Source organism: Anabrus simplex, chromosome 2, assembly GCF_040414725.1.
Source record: "Anabrus simplex isolate iqAnaSimp1 chromosome 2, ASM4041472v1, whole genome shotgun sequence".
In the NCBI taxonomy this organism is placed as follows: domain Eukaryota; kingdom Metazoa; phylum Arthropoda; class Insecta; order Orthoptera; family Tettigoniidae; genus Anabrus; species Anabrus simplex.
In genome coordinates, this window is record NC_090266.1 from 940,952,579 (window position 1) to 940,977,765 (window position 25,187).

At 43.1% G+C, this 25,187-nt stretch overlaps 1 protein-coding gene across 1 annotated transcript in view; it reads left to right on the forward strand.

Moving 5' to 3' along the window:
- Nucleotides 1-14,193, forward strand: part of LOC136863203 (uncharacterized) — a 79,931-nt gene extending 65,738 nt beyond the window's left edge. The window contains exon 3 of the mRNA XM_067139567.2: nt 12,683-14,193. Coding sequence (XP_066995668.1) covers nt 12,683-12,835 — 153 coding nt within the window. The 3' untranslated portion in view covers nt 12,836-14,193. The remainder of the gene's footprint in view (nt 1-12,682) is intronic.
- Nucleotides 14,194-25,187: the final 10,994 nt, after the last annotated feature.

Below are 25,187 nucleotides of genomic sequence, written 5' to 3' on the forward strand. Positions count from 1 at the left end.
TTCGGACTTTCAGCATTAGTAAAGTAAGAAATCGGATTTTAGCACTAACATAAACATATAGGTAGCATTATAGTACTAGTCCGCTTCTGTGGTGTAGTGGTTAATGTGTGCCACTCCCGGAGGCCCGGTTTCGATTCCCGGCTCTGCCATGAAAGTTGAAAACAAATAGTACGAGGGCTGGAACGGGGTCTACTCAGCCTCGGGAGGTCAACTGAGTAGAAGGGTCTCGAATCCCACCTCAGCCATTCTCGAAGTGGTTTTTCGTATTTTCCTACTTCTCCTCCAGGCACCTAAGGCCACGGCCGTTTCCTTCCCTCTTTCTTGTCTATCCCTTCCGATCCTCCCATCCTCCAACAAGGCCCCTGTTGAGCATAACAGGTGAGGCCGCCTGGGCGAGGTAATGGCCCTCCTCACCAGTTTCATCACCATACTCAAAGTCTCACGTTCCAGGACACTGCCCTTGAAGTGGTAGAGGTGAAATCCCTCGCTGGGTCCGAGAGAAAACCAACCCTTAAGGATAAACTGTTTAAGAAAGAAAGAAAGAAGGAAAGAAAGAAAGATCATAGTACTATAGGGCTATAATCTATAATTCCCAAAAATATATATATTTATGGTTGGGACAACTGGCTTACCCACTTCCGGAGCCCATGAAAGAGAATTAAATATCTTTGTGGAGGGAAAAAGTTAAACATGATAAAGATAAATATGACTTCATCTAGTTTTCACAAGTCGGGCTGAGTGGTTCAGACTGTTGAGGTGCTGGCCTTCTGACCCCAACTTGGCAGGTTCGATCCTGGTTCAGTCCGGTGGTAGTTGAAGGTGCTCAAATACGTCAGCCTCGTGTCGGTAGATTTACTGGCACGTACAATAACTCCTGCAGGACTAAATTCCTGCACATCGGCGTCTCCGAAAATCGTAGAAGTAGTTAGCGGGGCGTGAAGCCAGTAACATTAATTACATTTGGCTTTTAACAAGCTGAGCATATCACGCAAGAAAACTGTCTTAGTGACATTTTAGTCGTTCAATACAGGAATGTCTTTGGGTTCTGTGTGACTTTTACCTTTTTTTTTTTTTTTGCTATTTGATTTACAACGCATAGTCAAAGATAGGTCGTATGGTGACGATGGGACAGGAAAGGCCTAGGAATGGGAAGGAAGCGGCCGTGGCCTTAATTAAGGTACAGCCCCAGCATTTGCCTGGTGTGAAAATGGGAAACCACGAAAAACCATCTTCAGGTATGCCGACAGTGGGGTTCGAACCCACTATCTCCCGGATTCGAGCTCACAGCTGCGAGCTCCTACCCGCACGGCCAACTTGCCCGGTATTTGTATCGTTCGGTTTATTGACTTGGCTTGTATAACCTAAAACTTAGGCTAAGTTGGATAATATTTTAAACACCTACATCACTATTTTCACCTGTGTGCAATTATGTTATTTATTTCATTAATATTATGATAATTATTATAATTGAGCATTGTTAACTTATAAGACCCCAACAGACAAGCATTGGTTTTGTGTAGAGTTATACATTTGTTAAATTCACGTTGTTTCCTTTCATGATGTACACGCCTATTCTTTGTTACATTATAGAGTATTTAGATATAGCCTAAATTTCTTTACCAATTAAGCTCTTCAATAAAGACATACATAACTGTCCCATGCCAAGATATATTGGTAGAATTAGAGCTGTCAAAATGGTTCATAACCCCTTTGATTTATTATCTTGACATGGATCACCCAAAACATAGGTTAGGTTTGGAGAATACTTTAATAATCAGCATTATTTACTGCACTGTTTATTACTTTCATATTCCAAGATGTAATTGAAGCATTTAAATAAAGCATCATACATTAAAATTTAAAGTTTTACCACTAGAACAGCTGACATGGAAAAGTGATTTGAAAATTCAAACAAATTCATCTTAAGTTAAAATCTTCAAAAAAATAAACTGTAGGCTTTTCCGATATATCACCAGCATTTCTCCAGCTCGCCAAAATCCATTTCTCCCTAGTTTTAGCGTCTTTGGAACGTTTATAAACAATTTGTTTGGTATGGTATGCGATGTGCTATTGCACATCGGAACTCTACACCATTTATAAGTTTTCTGCCTCACTGTCTGCGCAGGATTCATTTTAAGTCTAAAATATACCACTCAGATTATTATCCAATGTATAGACCTCGAATTTAACCATACTAGACACTAACGTACAGTAGAAATACGCGAAGTGTATCCTGCTTCTGACAGCACACTATGTGTTATTTCGTCTGCTAATGCAGTCAACCTGTACGATGACGTCAGGCCAATGAGATCGCGTACTTGCGTGACGTGACATTTTCGTAGATTTTTATCATGTTTGGAGTTATTATTTGTACATTCTGATCACATTTTTGAATTCTGCATGCAATTTTGAATCAGATTAGCATATTTTTAATTAAAACCCCGGATCATGCATGTTCCCTATTCTGCCCGAAGGCAGGTCCGAACCTCCGCAGAGGTGTTCCTGAGCCGGAGTTTACGTGCGGTAGGGTGGCCAGTTCCTTTCCGCTCTTCCATTCCCTTACCCCCAACCAACAGCGCGTGGCAACCCATCCAACTCCCGACCACGCCCAATGTTGCTTAATTTCGGAGATCTCACGGGATCCGGTGTTTCAACACGGCTACGGCCGTTGGCTTGTTGCCTGAAAGGGTGAGTAAAAAGATGAGAAAGTGTTGTATCATGTATGATTCATAACTTTTGCCGACCACAGGCTGGTTCCAGTCATTCGACCGGGTCCGGAATGAAATTAATGAAGCCCCCATCTAGCGGCGAGCATAGGAATTGCGCCGGCTGCCGAAGCCTGTCGCACTCCTCTGGAGTAATGACTAATGAAAGATGAAATGAAATGCTATTGGAGAGTGTTGCTGGAATGAAACATGACAGGGAAAACCGGAGTACCCGGAGAAAAACCTGTCCCGCCCCCGCTTTGTCCAGCACAAATCTCACTGAAGGGGTCTTAGAAAAAAATCCATTACCGTATGTTCAGTGGTGAATAAACAATGACAGTTCTACAAACAACAGATACTTGGAATAACAACAGACTTATAATGTTATTGGCTTTACGTCCCACTAACTACGCTTCAGGTTTTCGGAGAAGCTGTGGTGACGGAATAATTTAGTCCAGCAGGAGATAAGCTGTCCGCCTCTATGGTGTAGTGGTTAGTGGAATTAGCTGCCACCCCCGGAGGCCCGGCTTCGATTCCCGGCTCGGCCACGAAATTTGAAAAGTGGTACGAGGGCTGGAACGGGGTCCACTCAAATTCGGGAGGTCAAATCAGTAGAGTTGGGTTGTTTTCCGTGGTTTCCCACTTCTGCTCTAGGCAAATGCCGGGATGGTACCTAACTTAAAGCCACGGCCGCTTCCTTCCCTCTTCCTTGTCTATCCCTTCCAATCTTCCCATCCCCCCACAACGCCCCTGTTCAGCATAGCAGGTGAGGCTGCCTGGGCGAGGTACTGGTCATCTCCCGATCCAGAGTCTGAAGCTCCAGGGACACTGCCCTTGAGGCAGTAGAGGTGCGATCCCTCGCTGAGTCCGAGGGAAAAGCCAACAACCATGGAGGGTAAACAGATTAAAAAGGAGAAGGAGATAGATTACATAGTAACTTCAAATATTTTTTTCAACGGAACCAAGCCTAAAACAATTCATTATTTCTTAAATCCCCTCTACCAGATTAGCTACAACGTGAGTTGATATTTCGGAATCAACAATATGAAAGATAAGAAATCCGAGTAATTAAACAAGTTATACTTTTTTATGTTTGTATAGCTTCGCGATATTTCCGAGGTAACAAATTGAAATGTCCGCCTCTGTGGCGTAGTGGTTAGTGTGATTAGCTGCCACCCCCGGAGGCCCGGGTTCGATTCCCGGCTCTGCCACGAAATTTGAAAAGTGATACGATGGCTGGGACGCGGTCCACTCAGCCTCGGGAGGTCAACTGAGTAGAGGTGGGTTCGATTCCCACCTCAGCCATTCTGGAAGTGGTTTTCCGTGGTTTCCCACTTCTCCTCCAGGCAAATGCCGTGATGGTCCCTAACTTAAGGCCACGGCCTCTTCCTTCCCTCTTCCTTGTCTACCCCATCCAATCTTCCCAACCCCCGCAAGACCCCTGTTCAGCATAGCAGGTGAGGCGGCTTGGGCGAGGTAATGGTCATCCTCCCCAGGTGTATCCGCCGACCCAGAGTCTGAAGCTGCAGGATACTGCCCTTGAGGCGGTAGAGGTGGGATCCCTCGCTTAGTCCGAGGGAAAAACCGACTCTGGACGGTAAAAAGATAAAGAAGAAGAAGAGGAAGAACAAATTGAAATAGTAACAATAGCAAGATAAGCATTCTATTTCCTGAGTTCACATTTGTTTGTCATATTTGATGTTTACATTAGTTGCTCCTGTAATTCAATTATTTTTCCCATTTGATTTTCAGCTGCTGGTAACTCAGTCTCCGAATTTCGTAGGAGAATATACTATTTTATTTTATGATCAAGGATGCACATTTTGATCCTTGTCTTGTGCATTTAAAGGCAGACGTAATCTTAATGATTATATCAGAGTAACTGGGTTCATACCTCTTTCCAATTCGATATTTCCACCTCGTGAAGTACAGTTTTAGAAATTAAGTCTATTTTTGGCGTTATATGACCTGCAACGCCTTGTAGAGCATATATATTTAAATTATGTACATAGTCTTAATTTACAAAATATATAGAAAGTTGCTGGAATTTCCTCGAGGAATACTGATTCTCCCAGAGATTTACTCTCGGTGTTAAAGCTGTTGAAAATATTCAGGAAATTTTCGGAAATTCCTTCAGGAATATTGTTTTTCCCAGGGAAATACTGGTGTTAGAGCTATGTAGTTATGATTGGGATGATATGTCTACATTTTATCCTCCTCCCAAAGTTATTTCCTTTCTGTAACCATTCGATGATAGACGCAGAGATAAAAACGGTCAGATTCTCTAGCAACATTATGGTTATACTACAGTCTAATATACAAAGTCGCGAAGCTCTAATAAGAGGAAGGTTCATCCATTTGACAGCTGTAGCGACACTAGCACTTCTAGCGGCGAGGTAGAGGCAACTTCCTAGCAGACAACAGGGAACGTATTACCACTACAGTCTAAAATGGTCATAACTTCTGAACCATTCATGAAAATAATGTCCTGAAAAGGTTATTGTAATCCGTATGAAATCGTGGAGGAGGACAAGAATTTATTTCGACGATGAGTCGAGGATAATATCGAAATATTTATTTAATTGTAAGGAGTTAATTTTTTAAAGCGGACTATAACATAAAATCGCTTGTAGATGGCAACCGGTTGGAAATAGGTATATACCATCGCCGACTTTTTTGTAGAGGGTTTTATGCTCTACAGTTCGTACGCTTACACTTGGAGTCTATCGTTGACGGTTCAGGCAGCGTAAGCCAAGAAAGCAAGTGACCGGCCGACCATTTTGTCTCTTTCTTCGTATTTACTGTATATCGGATCAGGGATACTGCATTATTTCACGAGCTTCGAAATATATTCAGAAATATAAGTCATTAGCGCATAATAATGTTATTGGTTTTATGCCCGCTAACTACGTATTCGAGCACCTTCACCACCGGACCGAGACAGGATCGAACCTGCCAAGTTGGTCTAAGAAGGCCACCGCTCTATCGTCTGAGTTGCTACTCAGTCCGCCTATTAGCACATAACAATAATAATTATAGTGGTTCACTACGTGAACATTGTTCGTGTTGTCAGTATCTGAAGTAGAACCACTGTACTGATTAAAATGCAGTCAACATATTATGGTGCTATAAATTGTCGGCACGTAAAAGAACTCCCGTGGGACAAAATTACGGCACCTCGAGTCTCAGAAAACCGTAAATGTTGTTAGTGAGACGTAACACAAATAACATTATTGTTATTTTGCATATTATAAAGAAAATTACGACAACAATCATCATAGCCAGTTAGTTCGCAACTGTGATGGCATAACAATACTTCATCGTCAGCAATGCTTGGCTGTTGATACACTTTGAAATAAACTTTTGAATATCTCCATTATTACAGCTCGTACTGTAAAAAGGTGTCAGATATAAATGACTGAATGAAAATTATATTTTCTGTGATTGATATTATGTGCTAATAGCCGGGCTGAGTAGCAACTCAGATGGTAGAGCCCTGGCCTTCTTAGTCCAACCTGGCGTGTTCGATCCTAGTCTCAGTCCGGTGGTGAAAGTGCTAAAATACGTAGTTAGTGGGACCTAAAACCAGTAACATTGACATTATTATGTGCTAATAACTTACGCTATATCTATATATATAAAACAGGAGTTTTGTCTGTACATTGCTCAGAATTTGAAAAGAATGGTATTTCTGCATCGGTCATGTCCACAGCAACAAGGAAATTCATTTTTTACTTTTCCGTAATGTCTGTCTGTCTGTATGTATGTATGCATGCACACACATCACGAGAGAACGGCTGAAGAGAATTTAATGAAATTCGGTATGTGAAGGCGGGGGGTGAGCCACTACAATCTAGGCTATAAATCATTTTACTCACGCTGAGTGAAATGGTAGTTTACGGGAAGGTCTAAAATTGAATTCTCAAATATTTATATTGTTAGTGGTCCTATCGATAACTACTACATAACTAAAGCTGCATAAAATTAAATTTCCGATCATTTATGTCATACGTTGTTACCGTACCGGCTTTGATAACACGGATATTCATGAGTTTGTATTTTTGTTGCCAAGTCCATATCAACGCCGAGCCACGAGAAAATGGGTTAACAGAATTTAATGAAAGTCAGTATATAGAGTCGAGGAATACGAAACTGCAGTCAAGTTATAAACAATTTTATTCCCCCTGTATAAAATTGTAGTTTAGGGGAAGACGCTTAATTTAATTTTTAAATATCTATGTTATTGGTCCAATCGAAAAATACTTCATAACAAAAGTTATAGAGAATACAATTTCTGACCATTTATGTTTTATTCAGTTATACCGTACCGACTATCATAAGAGTGGTATTGCAGAGTCGGAAGAAAACTAAATGTGTAGGCCTACAATATTGAAAGCGCGTAACATTGATCAACAATAACATTACAGTGACTATTGTTTGTGGTGATGTTCTTTGTCTCTTATGCTGCCGCTCAACTCCGATAGATGGGATTACTGCTGCGTTTCGAGTATAACTGCCTGACTGAATATTGACGGGAAATAGCTGGGAGTTAAACAACTTTCTTCTTTAGCATGTTATTCCTCTGGTTCATATATTTTTCTGACCGTACTGCTGGTACGCAACTCAGTGGTTCATGATAGTATTCCGTCCGGCTCCATCGCTAAATGGTTAGCGTGCTGGCTTTTGGTCACAGGGGTCCCGGGTTCGATTCCCGGCAGGGTCAGGAATTTTAACCATCAGTGGTTAATTTCGCTGACACGGGGGCTGGGTGTGTGTGTTGTCTTCATCATCATTTCATCTTCATTACAACGCGCAGGTCGCCTGCGGGAGTCAAATCAAAAGACCTGCACCTGGCGAGCCGAACATGTCTTCGGACACTCCCGGGACTAAAAGCCATACGCCATTTCATTTCATTTCATCATAGTATTCCAGCTATTCGATCCCTACTCTGACGCGCTGTTTTGAATGAGCAGTGTGCACTCTTAGGACAGCGGCTCACTTAGTAGTAGTAGTAGTAGTAGTAGTAGTAGTAGTAGTATGACCTGGTCTAGAATTACAATTTTGGCATATTCCAAATTATATCACCACAATTCCCTAAATAACTAAAAATTCGACCCTGATACGAGCTGTTTCTTCAAAAGAGATTCTTTCTCTTCACTTGTATTAAATTCTACATTCATTTTATTTAAAATTAGCAGTGAAGAGTGGGTTTTTCCTCTGGCTTGGAGGAAAAATTAGGAAAAATTGCCTCCAAGTCAGATAGATTTTTCCGCCGCCAGTGTAGTGAATTGAGATTTTTCGACTCATCGGGTACTCCTAGGAAACAGATTAATAAAAGGGCATAGTTTTTGCCCTGGGACTCTCCACTATTCGACCCCCCCCCCCCGCCTCCGAAAAAAGACTAAGAGTGTTCACGGATCACAGCTGTCTGCGGCCTGGACATTCCAGCTCTGGAACTTTGGACGGCTAGATCGGCAGGGTAGTACTGTTCATTAAAAGTGAGAAAATGTCTGGTTTATCATTTGATCGAGTATTTCATATGAAAGCACTGCTTTTAATCGCGCCATTCCTACTGACGTCATTGTAATGACCTATGTTCATTTCAGTTAGGGAAACCACTAAGACAGTCTTTCTGAGGGTGTAAAAAGGCAGGTGGAGAGTGAGTGTCTGACATTATAATGAAAACTCCCCAACTTGATCTGACTGATGGTAGGCAAGCGAGCCTACAATTACAATGAAAATTCCCTAACGCAGTCCTCATATGAGAAAAGACGTTTGGTGATTTTTCCGTCATGTTTCCAAGGTAACGTTAATAGCTATGCAATTTAATGCAGTCTTGCTCACAACGTGTACTGTACCTAACCTACAATTCTGTATACAATGTAGAATTCCGTAGCCAAGCACGGGTGCATCAGCTAGTTTCTGAATATATTTCGAAGCTCGTGAAATAACACAGTATCCGTGATCCGATACACAGTAAATACGAAGAAAGAGACAAAAATGTCAGTCGGTCGGTCACTTGCTATCTTGGCTTACGCTGCGTGAACCATCAACGATAGACCCCAAGTGTAAGCGTACTAAATGTAGAGCATAGAAACATCTACAAAAAAGTCCGCGATGGTATATACCTATTTCCAACCGGTAGCCATCTAGAAGCGATTTTATGTTATAGTCCGCTTTAAAAAATAACTCCTTAAGATTAAATAAACATTTCGACATTATCCTCGAACTTTCTTTCTTTCTTAATCTGCTTACCTTCCAGGGTTGGCTTTTCCCTCGGACGCAGCGAGGGATCCCGCCTCTACCGCCTCAAGGGCAGTGTTCTGGAGCGTGAGACATTGGGTCGGGGGATACAACTGGGGAGAATGACCAGTACCTCGCCCAGGCGGCCTCACGTGCTATGCTGAATAGGGGCCTTGGCGGCGGATGGGATGATTGGAAAGGATAGACAAGGAAGGGGGAAGGAAGCGGCCGTGGCCTGAAGTTAGGTACCATCCCGGCATTTGCCTGGAGGAGAAGTGGGAAACCACGGGAAACCACTTCAAGGATGGCTGTGGTTCCAGCCCTCGTACTACTTTTCAAATTTCGTGGCAGAGCCGGGAATCGAACCCGAGCCTCCGGGGGTGGCAGCTAATCACACTAACCACTACACCACAAAGGCGGACGAATCAATTTGTCATTTGTATATTACATAAGTTTTAAACTTAATATCGAGTGTGTAAAAGGACGTGAACTACGTGATCTTGTGCAATAAACATTTACCGGGTGGTCCACCAGCCCCTTGCGATCTAGTTTTATGCATCCATTCACATTTACTACAGTTCTGAAAAACATCGGTCCTTCTCCCTAAACCGGGGTAATATAACGAGACGTGTGTTCATGGGCTAGAAGACAGCAGGAATCATGAGCGCCACTATTAATTCATTGTGGGTACCTCGAACGAACCCGTGAAACGAATACAGATCCGCAGAACGCGTACTTTAAAACAGTAGGTGGACGCACAGAGCGGGAGCACGGTACTGTATAGGCTGGGAAGTTTGGGACGTAGGTCAAATGCCCCAGTAGCTCACATGGCAAGCGGGTGGGGAGATATGTGATAGTGGACAGTGCTCGAGGTAGGAGGTTCGAATCCTACATAAGAATTTTCTTTAACAGCCAGTTGCCTGGGATGTGGTAAGGTTACATACTTGATAGATTCCAGGGATTGATTTGTTTATTTGACCCCGTAAAAGTCCGTACGTATCGCTGCACTGGGTATGGTGCTGGGTTGGACGAGGATGTGGAGATGATGGTCTGTGGCCAGTATAGGCTGGGAAGTGGGTGTCGTAGATCATGTGTCGCGGTAGATCACGTGGCTAGCACGCGGTAGGATGTGTGAGTTGACAGTGCTCGAATGTTAGAAGGTTCAAGTCCCGTGCAAGTATTATTTTTAAGCCAATTGCCTGGGGTGCGGCAAGGTTGTATACTTAATACCGGTATTTTTCAAGGAGTGATTGGTTTATTTGGCCCTGAAAAGGGCCGTTGGTATGGAGCTGGGTTGATAGAGGCCATGAAAAATCTGACAGGATTTCAGTTATCCACGTAGTTTAACGCAGCACCTGCTCGAGCTGACGACCTCCGTGGTCGATACAGAGCTGCGCGCGGTTGTAAGTACCGCCTGGCCCGTTGCAACATCTCTGGCGAAACGGATTGGCATGCCTCGGTGATGAGCTGTCTAAGGTGACAAGGAGTGGCCGGTTCCTGTGGATGCACCAGTTGTTTTACATGGCCCCACAGAAAAATATCCAGGGGTGGAAGATCGGGCGATCTGGCGGGCCAGGGAACAGATCCTCCCCTTCCTATCCATTTATCAGGATACGTCGCATGGAGATGGTTCCGGACGATCACCGCCGAGTGCGTTGGAGCTCCGTTATGTTGAAACCACATCCAGCAGCGGTCAAGGAGTGGCACATGTTCCGGAAACGGTGGTAATTCTTCTTGGAGAAACCGCAGATAGCGTTGGCTGGTCAGATGGCTCTCAAAGAAATGGGGACCGATAAGGTGATCACCCATGTTTCCACACCAATACATTCACGCCCCACTGTAACTGAAAAGCTGTCTGTCGCACCCAATGGGGATTATCCACACTCCAGTAATGCATATCTTGACGATTAACGTTTCCATTGTTGTGGAATCGTGCTTCGTCCATAAATAAGAGAGTCGTTAGAAAAACAGGATCAGTGTCCACATGCTGCAGTATCTATTGACAAAACGCCATCCGAGCGTCGAAATCATGTCCATGCATCTCCTGGTGTAAGTGCAGATGGTACGGGTGAAACCGGTGGGTATGCAATATACGCATAACAGACGCTCGGCTGATGTTCTTCTCCTGTGCAATGGCCCGTGTGCTAGTAGGAGGGTTACGCCGGATAGCGTCCAACACCATCTCTTCACTGTCAGCAGACGTCACGGGATGATCTTGAACAAGCTGTGTCTTTCCCAGGAATGCAATACCCCGCAGGAGTCTTTCCACACTCCGAAAGTCATGCCCTCCGTTTGTCATCTATCCGGATAGCGTTCTTGGTACAGGCGTTTTGCCTGGCATGCATTCTGTCTAGCTTCTCCATGTATAAGTAACATACCCACATACTCGTCGCTGAAATACATCTCGAGGTAGTGAATAAACTCTTTGTATTATGAACTGCTTGAAATGAGGGCAGTTCGCCCAGCTACATACATTATTTATCTGCCATCGCACGTTGTTATCTTTCCAATGGGGCATACTTTGCCCTATCTGTGGTCTACGAAGCTTGGAACATGTACGACTTAGCTAACTGCCCACAGACTATCATCTCCTCATCCTCGTCCAACCCAGCACCATACCCAATGCAACGATACATACGGTCTTCTACAGGGTTAAATAAACAAATCAGTCCTTGGAAGCTAACAAGTATGCAAACTTACCACATCCCAGGTAACCGGCTGTTAAAACAAATATGTGGGATTCGAACCTTCTATCTCGAGCACTGTTCATTATCAAATATCTCCCCGTCCGTTTGCCACGTAAGATTCTACGACACTTGATCTACGGCGCCCACTTCCCAGCTTATACAGTGCCATGCTCCCGGTCTGTGCGTCCACCTCCTGCTTTAAAGTACGTGTTCTGCGTATCTGCATTCGTATTACGGGTTCATTCGACGTACCCACAATGAATAATAGTGGCACTCACGATTCCTGCCGTCTTCTAGCCCGTGAATACACATCTCGTTATATTACCCCGGTTTAGCGAGAGGGACCGATGTCTTTCAGAATTGTAGTAAATGAAATGGCGTATGGCTTTTAGTGCCGGGAGTGTCCGAGGACATGTTCGGCTCGCCAGATGTAGGTCTTTTGATTTGACTCCTGTAGGCGACCTGCACCTCGTGATGAGGATGAAATGATGATGGAGACGGCACATACACCCAGCCCCCGTGCCAGCAGCGAAATTAACCAATTTTGGTTAAAATTCCCGACCCTGACGCGAATCGAACCCGGGACCCCTGTGACCAAAGGCCTGCCCGTTAACCATTTAGCCATGGAGCAGGACAGAATTGTAGTAAATATGAAGGGATGCATAAAACTGGATCGCAAGTGGCTGATGGACCACCCGGTATAAAGTTTCTGAATGTTGTCCTGCGATATCATTACTTTCATCTCCTTGCTGCTCAAAATATTCATTGTAGGTTTGAAACATCTGAGGCGCTTCAAGATAGGAGTATTTCATTTGATTTCCAGAGGAATAATACATTATTCTTCTCGGTTTATGGTTCCCGTCAATTCCCCCTCCTCCTGTGTACTCAGTTATTAGTGAGCAGATATCAGAATTACCGCCGAGCTCAGACAAGCGAATACGATCAGACTACTATGATGATCAACCTTGACCTTAAGAATCCTACGTTGAATACATGAAATGTTATTATGTTCTTTAAACATCTTAATTTTACTATCATTTGTTGCAGAAACTCGCTCGTCAGAGGCAGCCACATCAACATCACCACCATCACCACAACCATCAACATCGTCACAACCGCCGGCAAATACCAACAGATATTACGGTACCACAAGACGAGGAGTTGGCTGCTGTACACAAAGCGAAAAATCTCAGACCATGATAGTGCTAATAAATTTGAACTTGTGTATATAGACAGTCTGAAAACATATTCTGTAACCCACGAACGCATTCCATAACAGTGAGTGTCTGAGAGTTTTATAGCGATGTTTCTACGAGGACTCATTTATGTACTTGATGATTTCCGCGAATTTGAGAGAATCTGATCTATTGACAGTCAAACGAGGTGAAGTCTGAGAGCAAGTTTGCCTCCATTATGTTCTTAGTAACCAAGATTACAACGGGTGTAATTCTTTCCCCGAGAAGGAAAAGAAACGTTACTCTATGACATACTGTAAATGAAGGATTTTCATGAAATTGTTTCTATGTATAGCATGTTTGGAAAGAAGAGCAAATACCTCTTCAGTCTTGCGAAAACTCAGTAAAATAACTGGTATGAATGCTGAAGAGAAGCAATAAAATTTGTAGTTTTACGCGACTATTAATCTTCATTAGCCACGGAAACTCCAGTTTTACTTGGAATCTGAACCACAGGGACGTGACTCCTCCGCTTCTCTGCTGTCACGCCATTGCAGAAACTGAACTTATTCTTCTAGCACCTTCTCCTTTATTGCTGTTAATTCTTCGGTTACACAATCCTTCATTTCCTTAATTTGTTGAGACTGTATATCGAGCATTTCTTTGGTGGGTGGTCAGTCTGAGGAGCTTCGCGCACAGCTTCCTTGATTTTCTTCATGTCCTCCTGTGACAATGGGCCTGCGTTCATCTCGACGCCTTCCATGACTAACAGAGTAGCCACTATAGCTGCCGCCATCAATAATTCTGCTAGGCCTATTATTTATTAACTCCTATTTTGTACTCAGTGTTTAACTTGATCCGGCTATGCCATCGCCTTATCGCATTCTTGTACTGTTGTACCGTTACACACATACTGCTTACCCTGCATTTTCGGATCATTACCAGACACGTCTGCTCACTAGCTCAGCTCAGCAAAGACTGTACACACTCTTGTTCTAATACTTCGTCCAATAATACCGTATACGCTGAGTTCATAAACGCGTATTCTTTATGAATAGAATTGGTTCGAAGACTTGTTAATTTAAACCAGTCATTGGAATGTACTGACAATGCCGAATCTTACAAAAGCCCCAGCGTCCGTAGAAACCATAATTATGAAGTTATACATGTTACACGTATGAATGTCATTCTTTGGTTGTCAAACGATTGTTCCTGGGAAAAGAATGGTTAACAGGAAATTGGAGATGGGGGTTTAAATCTCCAATATTATAAAATATATGTATAATGTACATATGCAATGTATTTATTTATTTATTTATTATTTATTTATTTATTTATTTATTTATTTATTTATTTACCCTACGAGTATGTTAACAATTGAAGGCACATAAATATGCAGTGTATATTTTTCAGTTTGAAATAAAGTAAAGAAAACTGTGGAATCGTTTTATCACTCCTCCTCAATATGAAGAATCCTTCCCATTAAGTTGAAGCTACTTATGGATGAAATAAATTAAGTTAATTTTTATGTTTGTAATAAATGAACCAGTACTACACTTGTATATTTGAATATTAAAGTTATAAACTTAATATACTTCTCAGTACCGTCGTTTAATTTTTTTACCTGTACAATTAGTTATGGAAATATTGTTCTAATGTGTCTTATTTAAACTAATTTAACTTCTTTTTTGCTATTTGCTTTACGTCGCACCGACACAGATATGTCTTACGGCGACGCTAATTTAACTTATGGAACATCGTATACATTTAGGGATGGCCAGGATGGATTCACTGTTTTGAAGCTACGAGGTGAAGTGACCGTCACGTAGCGTGTGGTGAATCGTACTTGAATGGATTTCAGTGTATATTCTAATGTACGCCTTTACAAGAACTGTGACTCGAGTGTTCAGGAAGCTTTGCCTTGTTGCAAACACCTCAGCGTTTTGAAGAATCATATTTCTCTTAAGCCCAGATACAGTAGTTGCAACCATACGGAACGAGTGGAGGATATACCTATTACTTAGTTGAATGAGACCAGCGCAATAATAACAATTGTAAACACAATATGGCTATTTGTCCGTAGTCGGTGCTGACTTGAGGAAATTTATTATGTCTATTCTATTTATTAAAGCTTCCTAATAAGTATATCTGAGACTTCAGAAAAGCAAAGTAGTCATAAAAGATGTCCACTCGTGCAAAAATGAATATAAAAAGAGGAATAAGTGAGGAGGACTTGAAATCTCACTTCTGTGATTAGTCAGCTTCATGCCCTACATCTCTGAGTTTACTAAGGGACCGATGTTCTCACTTCGAAAATTTGCGTGTGTGTTGAAACCAGAAAAACTTGTTTCAAGCCTTTTAATTATCTAACAATAGTAATTACATGGTGTAAACTATCACATTTTATGTTATTTATGCCATTTAAGGCTCGGTTTTTAATACTCAACGCATGCGAGGCTGGCGTACATATTACCCTCTCAAAGACGTTACAAGGCTTTGCGGTTTCTTAGACTGCGAAATCATGCTTCGTCCAATGGATCTCGCCGCCTGCGTGCTACTTTTGGAAGACATCTCCGATGATGAAGAGGAAATTCTCCTGCGCTTTTTTGTGTGGAGGAAGTGTTGGTGATTACTCTTTAAAGAGGAAGAACAACTCTGCAATCATCCTCAAGTAACACTAATCAGATAAAAACATCGAAGAGGTCTGACCTTCTGAAGAATGAAGGAATCGGAGAAAGAAGAGGAAGGGTGACGAAGGGTGTGATAATGAAAGACGCTTTAAGCCTCACAAATATAATACCGCCGGGGTCGGAAGCGAACAAGTGTTGACCAACGGAGGTAGGATTGGAAAGGTGAAAGTGAGAAGCCTGGCACCCAACTAGGGGACCCGTGGTCACTAATCTATGCACCTAAGTTCAGAGCCCATGGCATAATCCCTTTTAATCACCTCTTACGACAGGCAGGGAACCCCCTGGCTGTATTCGACCACCCTACTCCATAGGAGTTTTGGTAGGGAAGATAGTGATGTCTGCAGTCATAGGAAAACCGAGGGTGTCGCCAACATTCTTGTAAGACACCATTTATTAATGGACAGTACAACCAAATTCAGAACTTACTTTTGAGTCTCAAGAGACCTTTTCCACACAACTCTGCATTTCATTAAAGAAGCATGCATCAATCTTTTTTGCTATTTGCTTTACGTCGCACGGACACAGATTGGTCTTATGGTGACGGTGGGACAGGAAAGACGTAGGAATGGGAAGGAAGTGGCCGTGATCTTAATTAAGGTACAGCCACAGCATTTGCCTGGTGTGAAAATGGGAAACCACGGAAAACTATCTTCAGGGCTGCCAACAGTGGGGTTCGAACCCACTAACTCCCGGATGCGAGCTCACAGCTGCGCGCCTCTAAACGCACGGCCAACTAGCCCGGTGCATTAAAGAAGATATTAGCATGGAGGTGAGTAACGGATAACTCTGTGAATTCGGACTTCTTCAATTCGTTTCTTGTCCATTTCGTGAGTAAAACTTATCTTGACGCTCGGTGGAGAACAGAACCCATTTGTCGAAGCCCCGCACCTCGCACACATCTGGCGGGACGAATCTGTGGGATTCATCGTAGCGAGTTATTCGGTAAGCTGCGTAGACCGCACACCGCGCACCTTCAAAATCCACTCACCGTTGCTCGTGTAGTTCATAATGGATGGATCTGCCCACCTGCTCAAGCATGTGCTCTTCATCTCCAGTCGAATGATGACATGCGTCACACCGTTCATCCGCCTCACCACTCACTAACCGCGATGTCTCGTTTGCCCGCTTAAGTCATCACGTCACCTGATATTATAATTCTCGCTAAGTTGAAACGCTCTGCCCTCTTTGGCTCGCTGTTTACACATTTATTACCATCCTCCTTATACATTGTAAGTGAACTATGCAATCTCCATCCTTTCGTCGTTTTGGGCACTTCTGTTGGTAAGTTATGTTACTACATTATCATAATCCAACGAGCTCTCTAACGCCGAATTCCGCCGAAGTTGTTCATTGCCACTTGAAAAAGTGATCAGCCAGGCGGACTGAACAGTGCCTCGTGAGGTTTCACCTCGGGACGTTGTCGCATCTCTTTACTCCACTTCAAGTTTAAAACCCGATTTCTTCTTGGGACCTATGTGTAATACCTCACTTCCAGGGTGGTATCTCCATTTATTTTGGGTTGATCCGTTCACTTCGAGTATTCCACCCCATCTCTTCTTGGAACCTAGGTTCGAGGGTAGAAGTCCCCTTCTTGGGTTGATTCCCTAATTTCGAGGTTAATAACTCCACTTTAGAGCACTTCTCCTCAGTTCCAGGATCCTTCTAATGCCCCTCTACCAGTCAACGCCTTTGCTTATAAAGTACCCATATTGGCCGTATGTCCACTCACACCAATTCTCTCTTCATATTACTCTTGCTATTTTCCCAGAGGTACCAGGCCCCCAGCGAGACGATTCGCGGGTGCAATACAAACAAGCCGCATCACAGCTTCCACTCGACAAATAACTCGTTGCAGATCCCCTTGCCTTGGATTTTCCGTCAGCACCCCTTCCCCCACCCTAGGTTACCCATTTTTACACCAAGCAAATGCTGGGGCTGTACCTTAATTGAGGCTACGGACGCTTCCGTCACACTCCTAGCTCTTTCGTGTCCTATCGTCGCCGTAAGACCTATCTGTGTCGGTGCGACGTAAAGCAACTTGCAAAAGAAAAGCACCAACCCCGGCCATCATATCAGCTGAAGATCGACCTATGGCAGTTGAGCGCCCGCCCATCATTCCAATGTCTTCTGCTGCATCAACATCATGAACACGTCGCCGTCTCTCTAGCCCCCGTTCTCTTCAGTCAACTCCAGAAGGCACACATTCCTACCTCCTATTAAATTCCACAGCCGTGTTCTGCCCACCGTCCAAGATCTTCACTACACTTCTACGTTACAATTTTAGGAGGGAGGAAGTGGGCAACATCCGTCCAACATCAAATGGCGTGATAATTAAAGTCAACGGAGAGGGTGCATCCCAGAAGTTACCTAGATCCATAGGCTCACACAAGTGGCTCCAGTACACCACTCCAAACCCCTCTCATAGCCACCACTTCGAACCTCGCCGCCACCGAGACACAACTTATTCAGCTGTGTGATCCAGGGTGTAGACCTAGCTCTTTCCAGAACAAACAGTTCCCAAGGAACTCGGCGAGAAATAGCACCTGCACGACAGCCCATTCGCTGTGACCGCTGTTTACCTTACAATAGGCACACAACATCCCAGTCCAATGCCGAACATCTTGTCTGCGGTCACTGCACCCAGCATCACCACACCTCTACAGTAAATGCCCACCCGGTGCGTTACCTGCTGTGAACAACACACAACATATTCGAGGCGTTTCAAAGCCCACCCTACCCCTCACGGAGACAAACCGGAAATAGTAGCGCCTATGCGTAACATCAATAAACCCACCACTCCATCACGCTCATTGTTTCAACCACCAACCATCGAGGACACGATACGATTTATTACAAATACATAACATACATCCATTTCAGCGCCCCCTGGTACTCGCTCATTTACAGGCAGCAGCCATCCAAACTTTAAATCTGCATTTTCGGACATCGTACACAGGCCTCAATACACATTTCACTTCCACATCACTTGAAATTCTGGTATTCACCCCCCACCCAGTCCCCTGTCGTAACCCCTATACTCCCCCTCAGCCCCCGCTCTCTTTACATCATCTTCGGCAATTATATACTGTTTTAATCGATTGGATAATCTGAGTGGGCGTGGAGGGATATCTTCATCACATTTATAGTGATCAGCTGAGGGGACTTGGGTTGGTGGGTGGGACGAAGGAGAAGAAGAAGAAGAAGCTCATCCATTCATACTTCCCACCTCCAATCGCTTACTGCATTTACTTATCATCCAAATTATTCACACCACCACAAAAAATACTAAATTTAATTAACATGATAAAATTTAACAGTTAATTAGCAAACAGGCCGAATACTTCTTCCCATCTCTTACTCCTTAATTCTTCACTTCTCCCGTCCGGCTCCATGGCTAAATGGTTAGCGTGCTGGCCTTTGGTCACAGGGGTCCCGGGTTCGATTCCCGGCAGGGTCGGGAATTTTAACCATCATTGGTTGATTTCTCTGGCACGGGGGCTGGCTGTATGTGTCGTCTTCATCATAATTTCATCCTCATCATGACGTGCAGGTCGCCTAAGGGAGTCAAATCGAAAGACCTGCACCTGGCGAGCCGAACATGTCCTCGGACACTCCCGGCACTAAAAGCCATACGCCATTTCATTTCATTTTCACTTCTCCCCAACCTTCCCGAATCTCCTGGCAAGAGATAGGGACCGTTGCCCTATAGATGGCTCCAGGTAGGGGAATGAAAACTTTTGATAGATAGATGCAATTTCCAGTCGGCGGTTGTAGAGTAGGTTCAGGCCTACAAGTGGCCATGGCTGGTCCGTGGTCCGTGGTCCGACAGCTATGCACTCCGAACAACCGTGGCGGCGGCTCTACTGTGGCTCTACACCTCTGCATTCGGGAGATGGGGAGGACCTGATCCTCTCCGTCGGTTGTCCTGAAAATAGTTTGCCGTTGTTTCCCATTCTCCTGTACTAAGGCGAATGCCGGGACAGTTCCTAGAATAGGCCACGGCCGCCAACCCCCTCACTTTCTCCACACATCACCCCCCGCATATCTCCTGGCCTGAATGATGGAGTCATCACCTAAGGTGCCCGCCTCCCCCTTCAGGGGAGGAATGAGAGCCTCAATTTAATTGTAGTAGTAGTATAATCTCCGTCTTCTGTTGTGCTACTGCCGAGGAAGGGAGTATTAGCCCTAGTGTCAATTTACTATCTGTGTTATGCGTTCCACGCATGCTATTTGTGGGTTTATTTACTTGTTACCAATAGATAAGAGCTTGAACGGAGACTTTAAGCACTAGAGAATGGTGCAATCAGTTAATTAGATTATCTCCACCCTGCAAAAATGTATGCGGTTACTTACATGGTGTACTGAAGTCCTAAGAACACGGGACTTGGCATTGGTGAAGTTTGGACAGTAATTTCATCTTGACGTTTTAGGCTGTTTGCGTTTAAACGCAGAGGATATAGGTGGAAGTGCTATGGTTTTTAAGATTTGAGCTTGTTTGAACTGAGTGCCCTATACTGTACTGTGACTCGTATTCCTATGCTGCTGGGCTGAGTGGCTCAGACGGTTAAGGCGCTGGCCTTCTAACCCCAACTTGGCTGGTTCGATCCTGGCTCAGTCCGGTGGTATTTGAAGGTGCTCAAATACGACAGCCCCGTGTCGGTATATTTACTGGCACGTAAAAGAACTCCTGCGGGACTAAATTCCGGCACCTCGGCGTCTCCGAAGACCGTAAAAGTAGTTAGTGGGTCGTAAAGCAAATAGCATTATTATTATTATTCCTATGCTTTCCTCGTCGCTGCTAGAAACTGACCTGTTTGAGGATAATCTAATGGGTTTGTTTACCTCGCCGGTCTGGGTATGGAATGGTAAATGTGGACAAGACTTACTACTCCTTCCTGCCCCAAAGTTGAATTTTATGATGTTTTTAGACAATTATTCACTACAAAATACCCGTAAAGATAATATTTTAATGTTTGATCATTAGCCATGTCTGGGAACCCGAAGACAAAAAGAGAGATAGAATATACCTTCTCTCTCTCGGCATGATTTGTTCATATTGCATAGTTGTATTATTGATTGAGGAATCTGAGATCCTTGCAATCATGCTTACATTTGTTTGTATACAGAGTTTATCCAAATTATGCCGAGAAAAAACAGGGATGCTCTTCGTGTTATACAGGGTTATTCACCTAAGATGTTACACGGAAATAATTTCTAAGCCATTAAAGATGTCGGTATTCTGTTTTCATATTCGTAAATGACACCTAGCGCTTATAAAATAATGTGTTACGTATTCCCATGGGGTGATTAATATCCGAAATATTGATAGTAACTCCATATTTCTGATGGGGCATCCAAAATCCCAAATACGGTTTTTATTGATATCTCAAATAGTAACAGTCCGATTTTGAAAATACTTACACATTTGAACTTGTACGCGGTTGTACTTTTAGACAAGCTGTAGGTATTAGTGCCATTCTATTTAAAACTATTGAGCTAGTATCAATATCTCTGTTATTAATCACCCCATGGGAATAAGTAGCACATTATTTTAAAAGCCCCTGGGTATCATTTATGAATATGAAAACAGAATACCGATATCTTTAATGGTTTAGACGCTATTCCCGTGTAACATCATAGGTGAATAACCCTGTATAAGGAACGATGGCGGAATCAGATTGGGGGAAAAAGTTTGGTTTCGAGAAATGAGATTACAGTACTTTGTTACTTCCGGGCACGAACTCGCTGTATTTGCTGTGCCAGAGCGCAAACTCCTGTCTGCTGCTGTGCTCATGGAATGGAGGTGAAGTGGGGTGTATGATAGACGGAGTCAGAGATAATGCACAAGTTTCTTCGTTTGACATGCGCAGAATTGTCCTTATCACTTACAGGCATTATCCACAGTTTGTTCTTTAAGCAGCCAAAATAGCTCACACAGTACAAAGACACACAGTAATTAAGACACATTTGTCAGTCAAGGAATGCACTCGATCATTTCTGATGATTTCTCCTCTAGTCTGCTGGTCTCAGTAACGTTCTTTATTATTGAACATGCGCGAAGGTGCATCGCTGCCGCCACACCATCGTGCATTCCTTTACACACAACATTGTAAAAGGAATGAAATACCGAACGAAAGATACAATACGATCAATAGTTTGATTACAGTAATTGTTCAATATTCCCCACTTCTACTTCCATCTTCACGTAACAAGGAAGGTCCATGGGAGTTCAATCGGCTTAGCGTGGTGCCATTTCATTGGTCAACTAGGGCCTACCCATCTCCCCGGATAATGATCATTGAAGTGCTACGTCACACGGTGAGTGAAATGAGGTGGAGCGCCGTTATGACCAGCCATATTCGCTGCCGAATACCCAGAGGAACGTCTTCCATTAATAGAGGCAGTGATTCTACGTGGGAACGGCGGCATTCCTCACCGTTCAGGTTAGGAGGAAGGACATACGGCCCAAGCAAATAGTCACTAATAATGCCGGCCCGAATACTGACACAAAAGCTATGCTGAAATGTGCGCACTACTGTCATATGAGGGTTTTCTTCCGCCCTCCTTCACGCAGTCACCTGCCAGCGGACACGGAGGTTGAATGATGCGATTGGCAGCAGTTAGGGTGCCGGATGTCTCCCCTGTTTCCTTTCGCTGCGCCATAGGTTAGGCGCATATCAGCCATTTCTTCGTTGGTGTACCTGAAAGGAGTCAAGTTTTACCGCAGACTTCGTAGCCTATATTGACAGAACACACCGTATACTGCCCACTGGAGCTGGGAAGTGACTGCGCTAAACGAACGAGAAACGTTTGCATTCGCACCGAATATTATCTCTGTTTCCGTCTATAATACACTCCACTTCCCCTCTGTTCCCCTCCCTTCACTTCCCTGAAGCACAGCAGCGGGCAGCGGGTTGCGCCCTGTCAGAAAAAATACGGCAAGTTCGTCAATTTGAATCGCGCCCACGGAAGTAATAAATTAACCTCATTTTTTCGAAATGGAACATTTTCTTCGCCAATCCGATTGCGTCGTTGTTATTTACATAACACGAAAAATATCCCTAATTTTTATCGGTGTAATTAAGATACAGTCTGTATAGCTTGTGGAAAAAAAACCTTAGGGCCTATAGTGCATAAAATTGATCTTATCTTTGAGAGTACCTCATGGCTGTTTTTCATAGGAATGGAAACCAAAAAAATTTAATTTTCCTTCCTTGGTAATCTAAACCAAACCAAACCCCATGGCGCAACGGTTCCGAAGTGCCTTGGTCTACAAAGCGACCGCTGCTCAGCCCGGAAGCCGGTGGATTTTGAGCTGTCGTGCGTTCGGCATGACAAGTCCCTTCACCGTTATTCTTGTCTGCCTAGACGGGGCCGTTATTTCATCGCCTGATAGCTCCTCAACTCTAACCACGTAGGCTGGTTGGACCTCGCACTAGCCCTCAGATCCAGGTAAAAATCAAGGACCTGCCCGGGAATCGAACCCGGGTCCTCACTGTAAAGGGAAGACACGCTAACCTTACACCACAGGGCCTTGGTAATCTGGGTTAAATTAATTCAAAACTATTTGGTAAATATTTAAGCTCTGATTGAAAAATAGGGAACATGCATGATCCGGGGTTTTAATTAAAATATGCTAATCTGATTCAAAATTTCACGCAGAATTAAAAAATGTGATCAGAATGTACAAATAATAACTCCAAACATGATAAAAATCTAAATTAAAGTAGGAAAATGTCACGTCACGCAAGTACGCGATCTCATTGGTCTGACGTCATCGTACAGGTTGACTGAATTAGCAGATGAAATAACACATAGTGTGCTGTGAGAAACAGGATGCAATTGGCGTATTTCTACTTTATGTTAGTGTCTGGTTTGGTTAAATTCGATAAATTGGATAATAATCTGAGTGGTTTATTTTAGACTTAAAATGAATCCTGCGCAGACAGTGAGGCAGTGGTGTTTAGTTCCGATGAGCAATAGCACATCGCATACCATCCCAAACAAATTGTTTATAAATGTTCCAAGGACGCTAAAACTAAGGAGAAATGGATTTTGGCGAGCCGGAGAAATGCTGGTGATATATCGGAAAAGTCTACAGTTTATTTTTTTAAAGATTAAGTTGTGATGTTCGGGACATCACTGAATGTTTTTAATTATTGAACTATATATTTAATTGATAATATGTATATATTTAATCACTGATAGGTCATTTTAAATTAATATGTATATATATAGGGCTTTTATCATCCATTTCAATCATAATTTCATTTCTTTGTATCGCGGCTATAACGTATTCTGAACGAACAAATTATTGGGTAAAGTATTTCAACATCACGCATATTTATAACTTGCAGTAAATTTTCCAATAGCCGTTGTGAGGTGACCAGAGTCAGCAGGCTAATTTCAGCCCAGTTCCAGGAAAAGTACGTCATCGAGGTTACGAGAGATATTACCCTCTCCACCTCATGAAAAGACAGTTGATACATTATTAACACCCACTTTTCAAACTCAGCTTCGAGACGCTTTATTTCAGCGGGAAAGTTCAGCCTATGTGAATGAACGTAATGAAGCAACGTGATGGATTCACAGCTGTACATCGGAGAAGGGATGAGACCTCGAATCTTACTGGACCATGTGATATGGCTGATGGAAGGAGACTTTTGAGCCAATATATACCACCGACAAGGGCTGGAGAGGACATTCTCCCATTCAGACTCTCATTCAGACTCACATTCAGAGATTCGGACATTCTGATTCTGATTCTCACGCTTGGAAGATACTATTACTACGATTCTACGTCTACACATCGGAGAAGATTTTAACTTAGTTCACTTCGCATCGGAGTATATTCTACTCAAAAGTTACTCTCATTGGGACTTGTTATCTCAATGACGAGAGGTAGTCAACGGGAGACCGGTTCTGACTGGTATAGGGCAGGAGAGCTTTTATTATGAGTTTAGCTACGCTACTGTTCCGTAATTCGGAAGAATACAAGTGTATTCTCTCCATGAACATAACCCATGGTGGTTTTGCACTTAAAATTAGGACTCATTACGACTTTATGTAAGGAGTACAATAGGAAGTGTTAAAGACAGGAAATGTGGATGTAGGACTAGAATCCAACAACAGATGAGGCAGCCTGTACGAGAAATCCACCCATCTTCAGCTTCAAGACAACAGAGTCTACATTTGGTGAGCTTATGGCATAAGTTACTGCAAGTCTTCGCGCAACAGTTCATTTTCTTAAAGTTAATTTCATTCACTTTTTCTTTTGCTTCCGTAAGTTCAGATTTAGTTGATACGCCGTTACGTCACGTTTTCATCTTAATAAATAGCTGTTTTAATTTGTATTTTATGAAATGATTATTAATGATCCTTAAATTCCAAGTTAGTGTACTTAATGATTTGTGTTCCGTTCACCTCACCCCTGGGAGTTTTTTGAGTCTCATTACGTATTTTTTATTTATTTATTATTATTATTATTAATTATCTACTTTTGTTTTCAAGCCATAAGCTTGAAGACTGGCGCCCTTGGGATACTGTTTCTGGAGAAACCATGACATATCATTTATTTATTTTAATATTAAAGTGACCCGCCACGTTATAAATTTGTCATTAATCTGTGGGCAAAGTGGGAACGTCACAAATTGTCGCCACAACTGAGGGGCTCGTAAATCATTAAGT